The following is a 16320-nucleotide window of genomic DNA, read 5'->3' as shown; positions in this document are numbered from 1 at the left end:
TTCGATCATTTCTTTTTATTTAACATAAAACACACGGAACACAGAGATGGCAATAAAATCTTCGATTGTTGATTCGTTCAATAGCAGGAGAAGAACAAAACATAACACACACCTGTAACTAGAGAACTGAAACACATGATTCTGAAACATATGTTTAAGCAAATTTCATTTATTATTTTTCAAAGAGTGATTAAAGCATTTCAATTTTTCAAAGTGAGAAAGAATTTTTATTATTTATTTCGGAAATGAGAAGAGTGAAAATTAAAACCTTTTACTCTTTTCTTTTTAGAAAGGTTTTCAATTATTTTGTATTACAACGCCTTTATAATTTTTAGTATTCCTATATTTTTAGTATTATTGTTTGATAATGGTGGGGAGAAAAGTGTGCATAGTATGCAAATATTATAGAGGTAAATCTGTTGAAAACAGATGTGTATTTAAAATCCCTGCAAATAAATTACAAAATTGGCTAACCATATTAAACGCTTCAAATGATAAAAAAAACTATTATATTTGCGATAAGCATTTTTTACAACAATATATAAAACATACCGCCCGTAATACTGTATTGGCCATAGATGCCGTCCCAACACTCCACCTAGACACTTATAAAAAGAACAGCCCATTAAAAAGCAAAGTGGAAGTAATGGAACAGGACGACAACAATATTGCATCAACATCAAAAAGCTTAGGGAAAACCTTGGATTATAATAGCCCAAATATATCAGAAAATACAGAAAATACAATACAGTTTCCGGAAGAGGGAAACCATCAAAATGCAATACAGTCCCCGGAAGAGGGAAACGCAATAGTGGAAAATTCAATTGTAAGTAATGAAGATGAATTACTTGTTTTACAGCAACAACCACACTCGATACACTCGGTACTACTTTTACAGCAACAAAATACGTCTTACCACTGAAATGTAAACAGTAACACGTGCATGGCAAATGTAAACAAAAATTAGAATTTGCAACAATAAAATACACTGGATTTAAAGCTACGACACACACACAAAATTAAGAGACTCTGAGTACAATTTACAATGGGCTACATTTCTTATCGAGTCCCTAAAAAAAGGGCTGAGAATGTGAAACGCAACTTCTGAGAGTAAAGTCAACCTTTTGTACATTTCTTAATGCATTTGAGATTTTTCGAATATTTTTTAAACGAATGTGATATTGCTGGTTGATGATGAACTATAAATTATAAAAAAAAGGTTAAATGATAAAGCTAATACGCAGAACTAAGGAAATATAAAAAATGTTTAATCTTTATTTATGTAAAGAATTCATATTGAATTTAAGTCTCTCTTTGAAAGTAAATTAAAATTTTACAATAACAAACACCTTAATAGTGCCAAGTGATCGTGAGAGAGAGGGGGAGAGAGAGAGAGCATAGCAAGCAAAGAAATCCCTTAGAATTCATGTACTCATGTTTAATTTAACATTAAATGTGCTCGAAACCAATAATTTTTGCTTTTTGCGCTTCTTGTTGCATTCATATTGAAATCACTTAAAAAATGAAAAGAACATGTACTTCTAACTTAAGTGCAAATATAACAATTACTATCGTTATAAAAAAAACAAAACGTTGAACAAACTTATAATTGTGTTTTAAATGAAGACAAACTTAAGCAAAAAGCGAGAAAAGCATCTGAGTTTTTTTAATTAACAAATATTTGCTAAGCTTTAAATAACTTTGTTTTAGGTTAGGAGGGTATAGATACATATAGTTAGATATGCGCAGAAAACTTGCTTCATTCTACAAATCACTTCTTAATCTTTTTAGCTTTTCATCAATTGCTTCTAAAAATGAATTACTAAGTTTGAAAAATTAGAAGTAGAATTACAATTCACCTTCAAGTTAAATATGTGTATTTGTGCAGTTAATTCTTAATTTATTAAAATAATTTTCTAGGCAAGCTCTGTTAGTCATTTTTACCTAATCGTTACATAATTTTTATAAAAAACGTCTTTTTTTACAACGTCTGTTAATACAACACTGTGCTTGTTTTTCCTCACTTGTATTTTATTTTTAGCTTTTGCATTCATCACCCCTTTTATAACTAAATGCAGCGAGCTAAGGTGACCAGATTTCGCAGTTCTAAATTCGGTGAAATAATTATATAATGTTTTAAATAAGCTTTTGCTGCATTTTGATGCAAAGACCATGAATTCGGGACCAAAAAGGAACTTGTAAAAAGCCACTTCAATTTGTGTTATTTTTCAAAAAAATTACTTTAAACCTTAAAGAAGCACAGAGTACACAAAAAGCAACAATATGCCGATACATTTACTACGACTAATTCTAACATTGAGTATTTAAGGCAAAAACGATAAAAAGAGTTGGAAATAATTTGACATATACTGAAATTTTTACTCAAAAGGGATTGACATACTTGCTGGCTGAAGAGTTTTTGTACGTCTAATAGTAAACTAGCTATCACTTTAACTTTCAGTTGCTAGAAATTCTTTTCCATTTTTCAGAAATTCATTTACATTCTTCAGGAATTGCATTTTGGAAATAGAAAAGCATGACATCTAAGTTCGCTTACCTTTTGACTTTATTGATCTCGCCAAACATGCAAGAAAATTGACTTTCGACAATAAAATCGCAGAACACAAATCATAAGATATGAATGCAAAAGAAAAGAACAAAATTTGCATCACTTTTTTTTAATCCTGAAAATAAATGCAAAATGATAAAAATTGTAAAAAAAATAATTCCGCTCGTAACGTAAAAGTAAACATGAAATACTTTTGAACAGCTGTTTTAGTCGATTCATTTAGCGGCTGGTAGGACTTGCAGTATTTGCGAAAATTTTGCCGAGTACTCTACGAAAATATAATAAAAAACAAAATGGGTTTGCGAAGGAAAAAATTGTACATTTATTTTCTCATTGTGTTCGGTTCGATATTTTATTGTGAATTTCTGGCCGATTATATTACGTTGTGGAAATGTGAATGGCCACCACTTCCACAAGATAAAGATGTCCCAAGTTTAAGGGCTATGATTTTAGCCGATGTTCACTTACTAGGACCTGTAAACGGCCATTGGTTAGATAAATTGTATCGTGAATGGCATATGAGACGGGCGTTTCAAGCGTCTTTAACTATACATTATCCCGATGTTGTTTTCATTTTAGGAGATCTGTTTGATGAAGGTTATTTTGTCAACCAACATTATTTTCGAGAATATATTCGACGCTTTCGTAGCTACTTTCATACACCTCAACATATACGATTGATAAGTATAGCCGGGAACCATGATATTGGTTTTCATTATAGGTGTAATTCATGTACATATGAAGGTCGTTGTGTGTGGATATTAAAGTTTGAATTTGTAGGATGCAGCCCTATGTCGTAAATCGTTTCAAAAGGCATCTCAATTATACCGGAATCCACTTATATACCGTAAACAAAGTACATTTTATCTTAATCAACTCAATGGCTATGGAAAACGATGGTTGCAGTTTCTGCAAAAATGCCCTAAAAGACCTGCATAATATAAAAGGTATTGATATGAAAGACATTGCTATATAGCATGTGAAAAAATAATATTTCAACATGTCCTTTTTTAGATAAGTTGGATTGTTTACGAAATGTACACACTTGCTCGGACATGGAAACGATTCAAAATCACCACTATTATAGCCGACCTATAATTATGCAACATTTCCCAACATATCGTATATCGGATAAGTCGTGTACAGAACATGATTCCTTAGAAATAGAAGAGTACCGGGAAAAATGGGAAGTTTTATCGAGGAATTCCACAGACTGGTTGGGTATACATACATGCCAATTTAATTTAATCCAAATACAATCGTCTGTATTGACAGGGGAACTGCTGCAACCTCGTTTATCATTTGCGGGCCATAGTCACCATTATTGTCATTCAATCAATCGTTGGGGCGTGGATGAATATACCTTAGCCTCATTTAATTGGCGCAATAAAATTAATCCAAGTTTCCTAATGGTTATTTACAATGCGATTAATTTGCTTTTGACTCTAACATTTCCAATTTTTAATTTTAGGCTACCTTAACTTCGGAAAATCATTGGGTTTCCAAGTGTAATATGCTAAAACAGGAAACTGTTGTCAATGTGTATTTATGCGCAATTTTTCTCCTTACCGTTGGATTGGTGAGAGATACTCACAGGTGGTTTCTTCAGAAAATTAAGCTCCTTTAGAACAAAAATTCTCCCTCGTTGTATTTATTTTATTCATATAAAGCAAAAAAAAATAAAAAATAAAATAGAATAGGAATGACAGGACACTTCAAGTTGCGCATGTCTTTCACATTCAATGCAATGCCTTTTATTCATAATACCTTCTGTCGACAGCAATAGAGGCAGTTTCAAGTAACAGGCTCAGTGTTATCTTGCGGTTTTGCCATAAACTTGCGAAAGAATCTGAAAATATTTGCAAAGCCTTCAGAGGTTCTTTCAAAAATCTTTGAGGAAAAATTTATTTAATTACGTAGTTATTCGTTTATGACAATTTAAATACATGGTGGCTACTACACATTTCGATCCTCGTAATCGGAAAAATATTTACTACATATTTCAAAGCCCTTTGAAATGCTATATGGTATTACTCTTTGCCATAAAATGTAAAACAATGACCAAGGAATCCCTTTTTGCGTTTCTTCCCAACAAATCTATTGTCGGTCATGCATAATTGGGCATCTTAGGAAGTGAAGATTTTACGCTTTAGCTTCAAACAAACAATAATGAAAGAGTCAGGGAAGATGTCTTTAAATATAAAATGTCCTGTCTCTAAATGTTTTGCCAATAATTGGTTACTAAGAAGCTGTGACCGAATCAAGTTTAACAATATTTCTCGATATTTTGAAGCATATTTTAAAATGAGCGAAGATTTTTTGCATTCGTGATAAATCTCAAATGAAATTAAGCTATTTATTTGACTGGGCTCATGTATGAGGCACCTTTAAGTTACACAATTATTTTTGCGATATGCACTATGGCATGTGCGTATAAAGGGAACATGCGAATATAACATTCAGACGTTCATATTCACCCTCTTTTGAAGTTGGAGACATGTGAATATGTCCAGTGATCAAATCTTTAATTCCCTCTATTCTTGTTACTGTTCTTTTGTGTGTTATTTCTTCTCTTTACCAAAAATTGTTAATTTGCGTTTATTACCTTTTCAATAATCTGCTAAATAATATTTTTCTGTCAAACATCGTCGAAAAATTTACCGAAATAACACTGATAATTGTTCATTTCTAAAAGATCTTTGATAAGTCTTGCAATTGTCGGTCTTTTAAAATGTAAGTCGGCATTTAATAATGTAGAAATATAGGGAATCAAATTGATTGAAATTATTCCGTTTGAAGTGCTTCAAGTTACCTGTGGGTAAAAGGTGCCAGATAGTCCATATTGATTTCTTCTAATTTCGTTGGTTTTGTTGCCAATGATACAATTGCTCCAACGAGAAGGGTAGTGCCCACTCCAATAGGATTTGTCCAGTGGTATGACATTAAAAAAAACCGGATTTATGTCGGTTTGTTCTTGAGGTTCCATTAGAGTAGCATTAAAAGGACATTCCGAGACGCTAAGAGGGAGTTTGTCGCGTACGAGTAAATCCATGTAAGAGGCAATCTGTATACCAAAGACAATCCAACCGCCCATTAAATAACCAATTATTCCGCCGGTTAATGCGCCTATACTGTTCGTCCAAGGGAATAACATTCCGAGTGTGAACATACCGAATTGGGCACTTGAAGCGAGACCGGTCAGCGACGTGGCTACGCTTAAAATACCCTCCAAATGTTGAAAGAGGAAAGACAATGCAAGGCCGACAAGACCTAAAATAAGTACAGAGCCTTTGACTAGGCGATTTGCCGTTTTAGGAGACAATTCTATTTTTATGACATTCTTCACGATATCCTCCATTATGACCAAAGCAGTGGAATTTAGAACAGTCGATAGGGAGCTTAAAGCAGCTCCAAAGACACCAGCTACAAATAAACCTGGCATGCCGGGTAAATTTCCGACCGTTTGTATTACATAAATTGGGAAGATTTGATCGTCTTGCTACACGAACGCATTATGAAATGTTTACTGTAAACTCGTTGGACTTTAGCAAAACAAACTTACCTCTATTAATTTCGCTGAAAGGGGATCGCAGTGTGCATAAGCCTGGTATACTAACAATCCACCAATGCATAAAAAAATGATGAAAAAAACAATGCTTGCCGTAAATACTAGAATACTTAGACGAGCTTTTTTTAGCGAGGATAGTGATAGATATCTTTGCACCATTGTTTGGTTAACCGAATTGAAGGAAGTCCAATAAGAAAAGCCTCCAATTAACACGGCCCATAGTGTTTGCCTCTCCAGCAACGATGGATTAACACTAATATTAATAATATAAAACTAATTACCTAACCTTAGCCTTAGCCTTTGTGTCCCTTTATACGTACTTAGCAAATATGAGGCGACCACCTTCAGAAGCAGCTTCACCAATCGGGCCGAAACCACCTCCATAAACGATTCCAATAATCACTACAGTTATAACAGTCCAAAACATAACAAAAACTTGCCAAGCGTCAGTGTAAACAACGGCTTTTATGCCACCCTGCAGATGCATGTGGGGATGATGTTAGTACTATTCGCGACCAATTACTGCAAACATTCAAAGAACTTACAACAAGAGTATACGCGACACACAACGCACACATTATCGTACTAACAATGAGTGCATGAACACCAGTTACTAAAATTAAGGAAAAGAAATGAAATGAAAACTTTCTCGGGTCACGATATAATTGATTACCTTGCTGGAAAGTTATAGATGGAACATGGACAACCATCGGTAGGAAGAATATCTATAAATAGAAAATCAAACAAGTTGAAATGTTGTAATGCGATGAGGTCAGCCATTTAATATTCTATCTAGACCACTTCACAAAGACTTGCTCAAAGTACAGAAAAATGCTTCCATTTAAACCATTTCCGATTCGATTTGTCCTTGAACGAAAACATGCCAGTCCGCGAGATGTAATCGAAATAATTCAAGTTGAACATAAAACGAACATCAATCGATTGGTATCGGTCGGAAGGACAGACAATCAGGCTTTAATTCAGATTTACAGATGTCTCAAGTAATTCGAGATGTCGCATACGTCCGTCCAAAGTAACATATTTGCTACTACAAGCCTCTTAGCGTATATAAATGATGAAAAATAATATAGAAACGAATTTGACATAGATGGGAGCTGTGATCGCCGCCACTTCCCTATTCTCCGTTTCTCTTTTGCAAATAAATTTAGATTTGAAATTATGTATATGTGTATATATATATGTAAATATTTTGGATGACGTCTTTATTAAAGAGAAGGCGACGTTATCGCAACTCTTTCGAGCATAAGGCAGCTGCTGTGAAGCGCCAACATGATAATCACGGCTTCGCCGTTCATCGCAACAAAACATTCTACGTTAGGGGTAAAATATTACCTATCATATATATTAGGGCAATTTTGTGTGTGCATTTACAAATTTCTAATAATTCTCTGACGGTTTAACCTGATAACAATTAAGGGGCCAAATTTGTTTAAGAGTCACGTAAGCAAGAAAAGTGTAAACTTATGCATTGTACCGAACCTATTAGAGTTAAAATTAAGTTGAATACGTTCTCACCTCGTCCAATATAAAGAATACGGAACAAAGGGTTCGTACAGCGTTATTAAATCGCATTCCCAGGTACTACGAATGATATTAAGAAAGACAATTGCAAAAAACACGCGGAATTCAACGGACAAACCTCGTAAGACGAATGCACGCCGAGTACATAAAAAACGGGTACATAGATGTATGCCACGGGAAATGCCATTGCAATTATAGCAACAGCAATCAGCGAATACTGAGTGCCATAATAATAAATTTCTGATACCGTACCCAATATAGTGACGCCAGAGACATAGCTGTAACGTTATTATTTTTGAAAATCATCAACTAAAGAATGCGTAGATAATTAATTGCACTTACCTGCCAACTAAACTCATGGCGACTGGCAAAACGCTTAGTGTTCGTGAACCAAGGAGATATTCATTCATTTTCGTTGAACCATAATCAATTTGCTCAACATCACTTACTCGTTCCTTGCCTCTATAAAATTGCAGTTTATATAAGAGTTTTATTCTATCAAAAAAAAACAAAATAATTATAATATGAATCGTGCGTCGAATACTTGTAAAATTTGGCGATATAAAATCCGGTTCCAGTTGATAACAAAACAAGCGCTATGCAAACCACATAATCGGCCCAATGGAAGCGAAACGAACTGAAATTAACCAGATCATCCTAAAAGCAATTTTCGTTAAAATAAATAATTTATAATATAAATCATTAATCTGGACTTGCCGAATATTTACCATCTAAATTTTTTTATATCAATATCGAATAAAAATTTCAATTTTAAATTGTTATTAAATAAACAACAATATATTTTTCTAATAAACAAATATCAAAAATGAATTTGAAAATAAATCAGAATTTTCGACAACTAATGCTAATCTTAACAAAAAAAAAAAAAAAAGAAAAAATTTTAGTTTATTTATTTTGTTTTTGCAGTGCAAAAATCTGTTATTATTATTTGAAATACCCAATCTCATCCTACAGTGCTAACGTGTTTAGACGTAGTGGACATGGTGGCATAAGAGGCAAGAGATTATTGCCGAGGGATTAAAGATATACAAAAAGTTTCTTGCTGAGTTGGACAGCTTAACTTGGTCGTGTAATAACATAATTATACACACTACACCACTTATGGCACAGGGTATATTAAGTTAGTGTCTTCGTATGTAACACGCGGAAGGGCTTAAGATTAACCCAACTTTTATTATACCGATCGATTCTGATTTGATGTACGCTTGTATGTTTGTCCGTCCGTGTGATGTCTGTCCATGTAATTTTGTGTTCAAGTTACACATCTAAATTTTTAAGATAATTTGTTAAAGATTGGTATAATAGCGTATTTTGACCCAAAGACGAACGCTATTGCAAATGATTCGGATCGGTCAACTTCCACATTTTTATGTTCTTTAATAAAAATAAGAATTGTTTTAGACAATATCGTGTATTGAATGATCGGCCTTGCCCGTCTATAATGTTCTTATTGCTTTCAATTATAAATTTTTATACTTATATATAAGTAAGTAAATAAGTTGAATGTGGCTGTCAGATGTGGGAATATAAGCGAAGCTTCATAGCATGTTGCCCTGGCATGGATAGTATATGTTGGACATTTTACGATGGGAAATATTGTATGTGTCGTTCTACATTCGATAAATATGAATGTAATGCAATTGAAGAAATCGATTGCTTAACTAGCAAGTCAGAAAATTATATCTGTTGCGACCCAAGTCATTTATACTGTAGTGAACCACTTGAAGTGTGACAAAATTATGCCACTTCAGCATAACCCTTTTGATAAAATAAAATGTCACACTTCACTTCGCATGTAAACAGTGATAATTCTGTTTATATAAGAATAATCTAGTGTATGATAAGGATAATTAAGTAAGCAATTACAATCCTGTTTAGAATAAGATAAGAATAATTTAGTGTAAAAATTTAGTATAAATAGTGCCGAAAAAAATAAAGAAAATCAGTGCTCATAGAGCAACTCAACCAAGCGTTTTACTCGCTAAGAACACTAGGCGTTCAAATCCGCCTGAACTATTAAAATTAGTGACCGTCTTATGCCGAGACACTTTGGCATTATAAAAGACGGAAAGACTTGGCGTACTGCAGCCGAACAGCTTAGGGCCTAAACAGATAATCTAAACACATCATACCATATCAAACATTATCGCAATACCCACAACCATTATTCTATAAACGAATGAAGAAAAGGAATAAAATAAATTTGCATACTTAAGTGGGTGTGTGTGGTGATTTTCGTTATTCTTGCAAAATAACTTAATCGAAATTTATATCGTTTATCTGCCGTAGTTTATGAGCAACGAGCAAAAGACAGAGAAAGATCTTTTCTGTTTTGGTGGTATACACGTATACACGTGGGAGCTAATTGCATTATTGGTTGACCATCAGCGGTAGCTATTTGTGGTTGCAACTGTTCGTTTGTGTTCTTAGGACACTTCTTGATAAATATAGGTCCGTTAAGCAGAAGAATCTTGTGTAGAAAATGAATTAGTTTTTATACCCGTCATCGAAGAGCGAGGGTTGTATTCATTCATTCAAAGCGTTGTTGACTTCAACTTTGACAGAAGCGTTGGAAGTTCTTGCACGCAGGTTGCTATTGGAAATGTGTCAAATCGGTCGAAGAACACGCCCACAGCACCAAATAAACTGAGAACATCTCTGTTTTTCAAAAGGAACAAAGGATTGGTTGTTTGTTCATTACTCCAAAGCTATAGCATGCAAATGAAAAGAACGTTCGTACTTTGGACAAATATAGAAAAAATTGACCCCGCCAACCCATTGTTATAATGTAACAAAATCTAATTTTTTTTTTCAATATCTTGACAATGCAGAAAGAAGCCTCAATAAACCCCATAAGTTGTCCCTCTGCCCAATTGCGTAGTACCTATGGCAAGCAAAAGTAAAGGTATCGCCTATAAGTTTGGAAAAAAACCTTGGAAGTGATCTTTTCAAAGGACACGCCTACAAATTGAAAATCTTGTCAGAAAACCGAAGTTACCTCAAAATCGTAGTTGCTTGTCTTTGGCAATTGCACTGTTTGAAAATCTTCCCTTTATTCCTCATATGAGGAATTTGCAATGCTTCTTAAAGCTAGTTTGCGTATTTAATAGGAGCACAGATAGTCCAAATGGCGTAAGGCTGTTTTACTAAAATGGAGCAAGGCGCTATATAAGTATACAGATGCAATAAAAATGGGTTAAATAAGAGATGAAAAGAGTGGTTGGATAAGCGTCACCAAAGTAAACATAGCAGCTAACCCTCTTTGGTAATTTGGTTTGTTACTAGCAGAAGCTATATTGAGGCAATTAGTCTGAATTTCGGCTGTTTTACCGTATTAACTGCTATGAGTCCAATGGGATGCAAGTTGACCTGCGCCATAGCAATCCTCTGTCCATTTTCATCTACTTGGACGTCAGTGACATTTAAATCGAAACTGTTTCAAATATGAATAAATTTTGTTTCCATGCAGAAGGCGCCTGCTTTACCTTGCAACACTTCAAATGCAGCAGAAGGTATTCAAAGAACAATGACATTTTGTGCATACCCTTGGTTGTTGGCTGGGTAATTTTAGCCTTATTAAGGAAGTGTGTAGCTACAATCGCTATATGCAATTTTTTGTGTTAACGGAGCCAATGTTGATCTGTATATTTAGGAGCTAAATCATAAGACACGAAAACACGAAGAATGACAATGATGGGCCTTGTAATTAGAAATTTGTCCCCTCTACTGCCTTACACATTTATCGCTGACTCGAGAATCTGATAAAAGAAAAAACCGGCTTCTCTGATATATGTAAGATATTTTCTTATAAGCAAAGAAAGGCATACAGCATAATACATATTAATTGTATGAATTTACATCATGTTGCAGTTTTATTTTTTCGTATTTCGATACTTTTTATTTATATGAACCTGGCGACACTTCGTTAACTTCTATGTATGTATCCCTACACTTTTCTGCTGTGACTTTTGACTCGGGTAATAAAAGGGTACAGATTTGCAAAAACCAAAATTTTATTTACGCTAAGTATTTATCTTAAAATCCGATGAACAGATTTTTAATGAAAAAAATAAAATAAATAATAATGATTTCTCCTAAGAGGGTAAAAGACTGACAATAATCTTTCTTTCAATTTTTGCATTTAAACGAAAGTTAATTAATTATTCACGAAGCAAAACGCGATTAATCTTCTACTTCAATAGGAAATGCATATTAAATTCAAACATAGCTTTGTTTAATTTTAATTTAATCAAGAAAGAAAAATTTCATTTCATTAGAGGTTCCAAAAGAAACAAAAGTTAAGTTTCTTCGACAACACCCAAACTAAGTAAGATATGTGGTATATCTGCAAATTGACTATCGATAAAGCGCACAATTATTTCCTCATCATTTCGGCCGATTACCTCGACGTTCACGGTCTGATTTAAAACTATAACCGCAATCGTGTCTGTTGCCTTTCGACGACGCATTTCATCGCTGGCGGTATTATCGATCAAATTTGCTAAACGAAAACGCACCGCACGCGCTGGGTAGCTTTGCATTACCTGTTCAGTGCACTTAGCTAGACAGCAAAGCGGTACGGTTTCTGTGTTTCCGAAATCTATATAAAAAACCTTTAAATAAATTAAAGAAATTAATAAATAGTTTTCAGTTTCAAATTCCTCACATTTCCAATTCTTTTAGTTACCTTGTACATTTGTCTTTCCTGATCAATATCAATCACTTTGGCTCGGTACCAATAACCGTCTTTTATGTATTGAGATAGCAGCAGATCATTTATATTAGGTGGAATAATTTGTTTTTGTAATGCGGGAACTTCATTATCGGGCCAGGAAAGACAGTCACGTTTTATTGCGTTAGGATCTCCGATTATGGCGTAAAAGCTGACCGGACTGATAACATGAGTAACTGTTATTTGTAAACTGTATCCTTTAAGCATCAATTGATCCGATCTTTCCTCGTAATCCCTATTTAAAGATTTCAACACCGAAATCGGTAATGGCAATGGATCCCGGTCATCAAGCTCATTTTCGATAGATAAGTTATCAAATGGATTTGCTGTTACACTACTATAAACCCGAGAATCCAATTTATTAGCTAATGGTTCTAAGAAAACTAAATGTAGAACTTGATCGATTCGGCATGACATCCGAAATTGTACAATTTTAAATTCATTGGATCTCAAAATCATTTCACAATACTCTTGATGAGCATTAAAATAACCATTCATATCAGAAGTGCCCTCCAATATGCATTTAATTGCCATGGGCGGAATGTGTTGGTACTTCGGCGGCAAGCTATAGAATGTAGTGTGCTCATTTAAGGAAACAATCTCACCAAAATCGATCAATAATGCGCAATCACTTTGGTCAGGGCTTTTATTAGGCGCCATTACCGCTCGCCATACACATTCTTTTCGTTCTTCAGTGCCTTTCTTGTTTTGCGTTATACAAAATACATTGTTTGCAACAAGAGGACGTTTAATGGGTTGTAATTCTATAGCACCACTCAGCTCAAATAATATCTGGTAATCGCTCAATTCACAAATATAAAACACCAGCTTTTTGTAATTTTGAACGTATGTTATTGAAGCCTCAAATTCAAGGCCGGCTTTGAAATGATCAAGATTTTTTTTTAGGCAGCATTATGCTTAACACATCTTCCAGAGAAGTATTATGCGACTGAAATTGTATTTTATGTAGCGGCTTGAGGTGGTTCGTGCTAACAGTACTTCCAGGACTGCTGGCATTCGGAGTTGCAGCTTTAATTGCCTTCCCCTTAGTACTCGCGATTTTATCCAAATCGTGGCTCGTTTCGTTGGAACCTTTCAGTTTACGGTTATTGCAGCACGCCACATAACGATCAAGTTCTTGACCCATCCAAATGTTACTCCATTGAAAAAAATCCTCAATCAATCGGGTTTGACTAATTCCCCCAGAAACTTCAGCGGTATTAAACATGCTATTACCCAACGTATGCAGTTGCAAATGTATATTGAGCTTTCTGGCCATATTTAATATTGTGCCCATCTGAGACATGTATCGATCAAAAGCTATTAAAGCAAATGCACTAGCTCCATCGTCCCTTGCATCCTTCGACCCATTCGACCGACAACCAAGGAGCAGTTTCTGCGATCGTTCGCTATCAATCAAGAATTTGCCTAAGTTACTAAATAATTGTTCTACTTCTTTTTGACACATTAAGTGCATTGTTTTTATTTGCTCCTCTTTGTTTTCCATTGAATAACGTAGTTACAAAAAATTCACGTAGTAAGAACACTCCAAAAATAACTTATGAGTACTTATAGTTAACTAAAATTTCTTGCGTATTTTCTTTTCACTATTTCCGTTATTCCGCGAAAAACTTCAAAATTTCGAATCCGTATAAGAGTGTTGCCAACCTTATTTATGTGGACAGCTGCAGGACTGTCATAAATAAGGAGAAGAGACAATCTTTTATATATCACAAGATTATTGACATTAAAAACATCATATATTTCAAATAACAAAAATATTCGCTTGCATATCGCAACTTTTTACTCTTTTGCTGCGTAAAAGATTTTTTGATTTCCATTATGAGCGCTGCAATACGTTCAATAACTCTGTATTTAATATTATAACAGATTTTATTACTCTAAAAAGATTAGCTATAAGAAAGTTTAAAGTAAAATCTCTTTTTATAACTACCTTACTCTTTATGATCTTTCGACATATAATTTTCAGTATTGCGTCAATAATTCTATTAGCTTTACGTTGCTTGATGATTGCGTCGCTTTTAAATTAAACATCCCCAGCGGCTTTTTTCGCTCTGCAAAACTTAAAAATTCAATCCGAGGGTAACGCTAAATAAAATAGACTCAAGATCAAACCCAATGAAGCGTTCAATCGATGTATATGATACGATAACGAATGTCAAAGGAACTCAAATTTTAGAGGAAGGAGTTGAAAAGAGTTAAAACTAATTATGGATCATACATCTCAAAACAAATAGGACGGACATATGCGTCTTGAGACGACACTTTGAAAGCTTTCTAATGTGAGTAGAAAACACTTAGGCTTCTAATCTACTGTACTTCGCCACTCTCTTTTGTCCTTTTTTTTCTAAACTTATTGATATAATAATAAGATACTATACAAAAAAAATTTTTCTATAAAAATTTTATGCTTCTTTCTTAATATTAGAAAGTTCAAACGTGACGGGTTGCTTTTTGTAAACTTGCACCATTGTGCCCATATTTCATATATGATTTCCAGCATATACATTCCGGAAAGGCACACTACATTTGAATTTTCAACATATCTGCACAGCTGTTAATGCCAATATTTGCAGTTCTCAACTTAATTGATTCTGAAACTATTACTAAATGAACAATATGGATTTTATTATTATTATTATTATTATTATTGTTATAAATTTAGCCAGAGAATAAATTCTAAGACTAAAGTCTTAAAGCACTAGCATCTAAGGCTATTGGCTTTTATAAAAACTCTGCCGCATTTGAGATTTGAAACCACGATCATTGATTTGCTAGTCGAGACTTTTGTCTACACGGCCACTCTGGCGGATAATATGAGGTTTACATGCCTTTAGGGATAAAAGACACAACAACGAAGTAAATAACTGTTCGGTACATTTATGAATAACTAATTTATTAACTTTCCTTTTTCTGGTTTTCCTCGTAACTACATATTGTTTGCCTACATTTATTCCGGAATCAATTTCCAATTACCGCTTCTGGTTTTACTGCCGGTCGACTTTACCTACGGCATCTGCATATATCGGAAAACTTCAAGACTTAAAAAACGGTTTACAGTGATCCCATACATTCACTGTGTCACTTTTGTCGCGATTTCAATGTATGGATAAGCTTGAAAAAAAATTGAGAACTATTTTTCTTCTTTCAGACAATGAAGCAACGATGGGTGCAACTTTTCAAAAATAACATTCTACATTTCAAGAACGGATAGGAACTCTTCGCTTCGCTTCGTTTGACAATACTTACTTCTTCCAAAATTTGTATGAATATGTTTACATACCTTGCTTTTCGACGAAATATATTTCATTTATCTAGTGTTCTCATAAATGGATGCTTCACGTGCCAAATCAATTACCTCCATTTTTAATTTTATTAAATTTGTATATCAAAGCACTTCATTAGCTCCTAACTGCACATATTCAAAACGAATTTATTATTTTTTGTATTATTTATTATTATTAATATTAAAAAGATATAATATTATTATTATTAACATTAAAGATATTATTATTATTATTTTAATTTTAATTAATTGAATTCTTAGACTAAAAAAAAAAACATTGAGCACTAGCAACACAGGCTATCGGCTCAACATTAAAGATATAACAATAATAATATTAGAGAAAATCTATTTGAATATGTACAGTTAGGAGCAAATGAAGTGCATTGATATTAATATTTAGTAAAATTTTAAAAACGGAGTTAATCGATTTTGCAAATGAACCATCCAAATTCCGGTTGGCCTTTTAAAAGCGTTAATGCCAAGGTAACTATTAAAACTGATCTCAAGGAAAAGATTGCAAGTACAAATCACACTAGCAAGTAATTTTAATATTGAACTCTAAAAATAAAATGCCACAAAAG

At 33.7% G+C, this 16320-nt stretch overlaps 3 protein-coding genes across 5 annotated transcripts; 1 reads left to right on the top strand and 2 right to left on the bottom strand.

Annotated features, from left to right (window-relative positions):
* The first annotated feature begins 12 nt into the window (after nucleotides 1-12).
* LOC119633145 (metallophosphoesterase 1 homolog) lies at nucleotides 13-4232 on the top strand. Of its 3 annotated transcripts, none has more exons than XM_038026463.1 (7): nucleotides 13-213; nucleotides 353-826; nucleotides 2042-3290; nucleotides 3350-3516; nucleotides 3584-3790; nucleotides 3845-3981; nucleotides 4041-4232. In XM_038026463.1, exons 3-7 carry the CDS (start codon nucleotides 2863-2865, stop codon nucleotides 4194-4196), a joined length of 1095 nt encoding a protein of 364 aa, XP_037882391.1. In that variant the 5' UTR covers nucleotides 13-213; nucleotides 353-826; nucleotides 2042-2862; the 3' UTR covers nucleotides 4197-4232. The 3 variants fall into 3 exon arrangements, with proteins under 3 accessions (XP_037882391.1, XP_037882390.1, XP_037882389.1); XM_038026462.1 differs by lacking the exon at nucleotides 13-213 and having other exon boundaries at nucleotides 222-826; nucleotides 2042-2421; nucleotides 2490-3290; XM_038026461.1 differs by lacking the exon at nucleotides 13-213 and having other exon boundaries at nucleotides 222-826.
* Nucleotides 4233-4326: 94 nt separating this feature from the next.
* LOC119633025 (sodium-coupled monocarboxylate transporter 1-like) lies at nucleotides 4327-9865 on the bottom strand. The gene is given in 13 exon segments (XM_038026216.1): nucleotides 4327-4418; nucleotides 5382-5518; nucleotides 5520-6068; nucleotides 6132-6390; nucleotides 6458-6612; nucleotides 6683-6750; nucleotides 6811-6862; nucleotides 7674-7739; nucleotides 7798-7957; nucleotides 8022-8174; nucleotides 8224-8336; nucleotides 8408-8410; nucleotides 9833-9865. Coding segments are annotated over 13 exon segments (1803 nt in total). The 3' UTR covers nucleotides 4327-4363.
* Nucleotides 9866-11814: 1949 nt separating this feature from the next.
* On the bottom strand, nucleotides 11815-13952 carry LOC119633146. The gene is given in 3 exon segments (XM_038026464.1): nucleotides 11815-12313; nucleotides 12388-13335; nucleotides 13337-13952. Coding segments are annotated over 3 exon segments (1866 nt in total). The 5' UTR covers nucleotides 13940-13952; the 3' UTR covers nucleotides 11815-11998.
* Between the last annotated feature and the right edge of the window lie 2368 nt (nucleotides 13953-16320).

This window comes from Glossina fuscipes, unplaced genomic scaffold (genome assembly GCF_014805625.2).
Source record: "Glossina fuscipes isolate IAEA_lab_2018 unplaced genomic scaffold, Yale_Gfus_2 2, whole genome shotgun sequence".
Classification (NCBI taxonomy): domain Eukaryota; kingdom Metazoa; phylum Arthropoda; class Insecta; order Diptera; family Glossinidae; genus Glossina; species Glossina fuscipes.
The sequence above is the reverse complement of the archived record's forward strand: the minus strand, read 5'-3'. Positions and strand labels throughout refer to the sequence as shown.

Coding starts and splice junctions, on each gene's coding strand:
- LOC119633145 (XM_038026463.1), top strand. CDS start 2,863: ATGGGTTTGCGAAGGAAAAAATTGTACATTTATTTTCTCATTGTGTTC. Junction 3,517..3,583: donor AGACCTGCATAATATAAAAG/GTATTGATATGA, acceptor GTCCTTTTTTAG/ATAAGTTGGATTGTTTACGA. Junction 3,982..4,040: donor TTAATCCAAGTTTCCTAATG/GTTATTTACAAT, acceptor TTTTAATTTTAG/GCTACCTTAACTTCGGAAAA.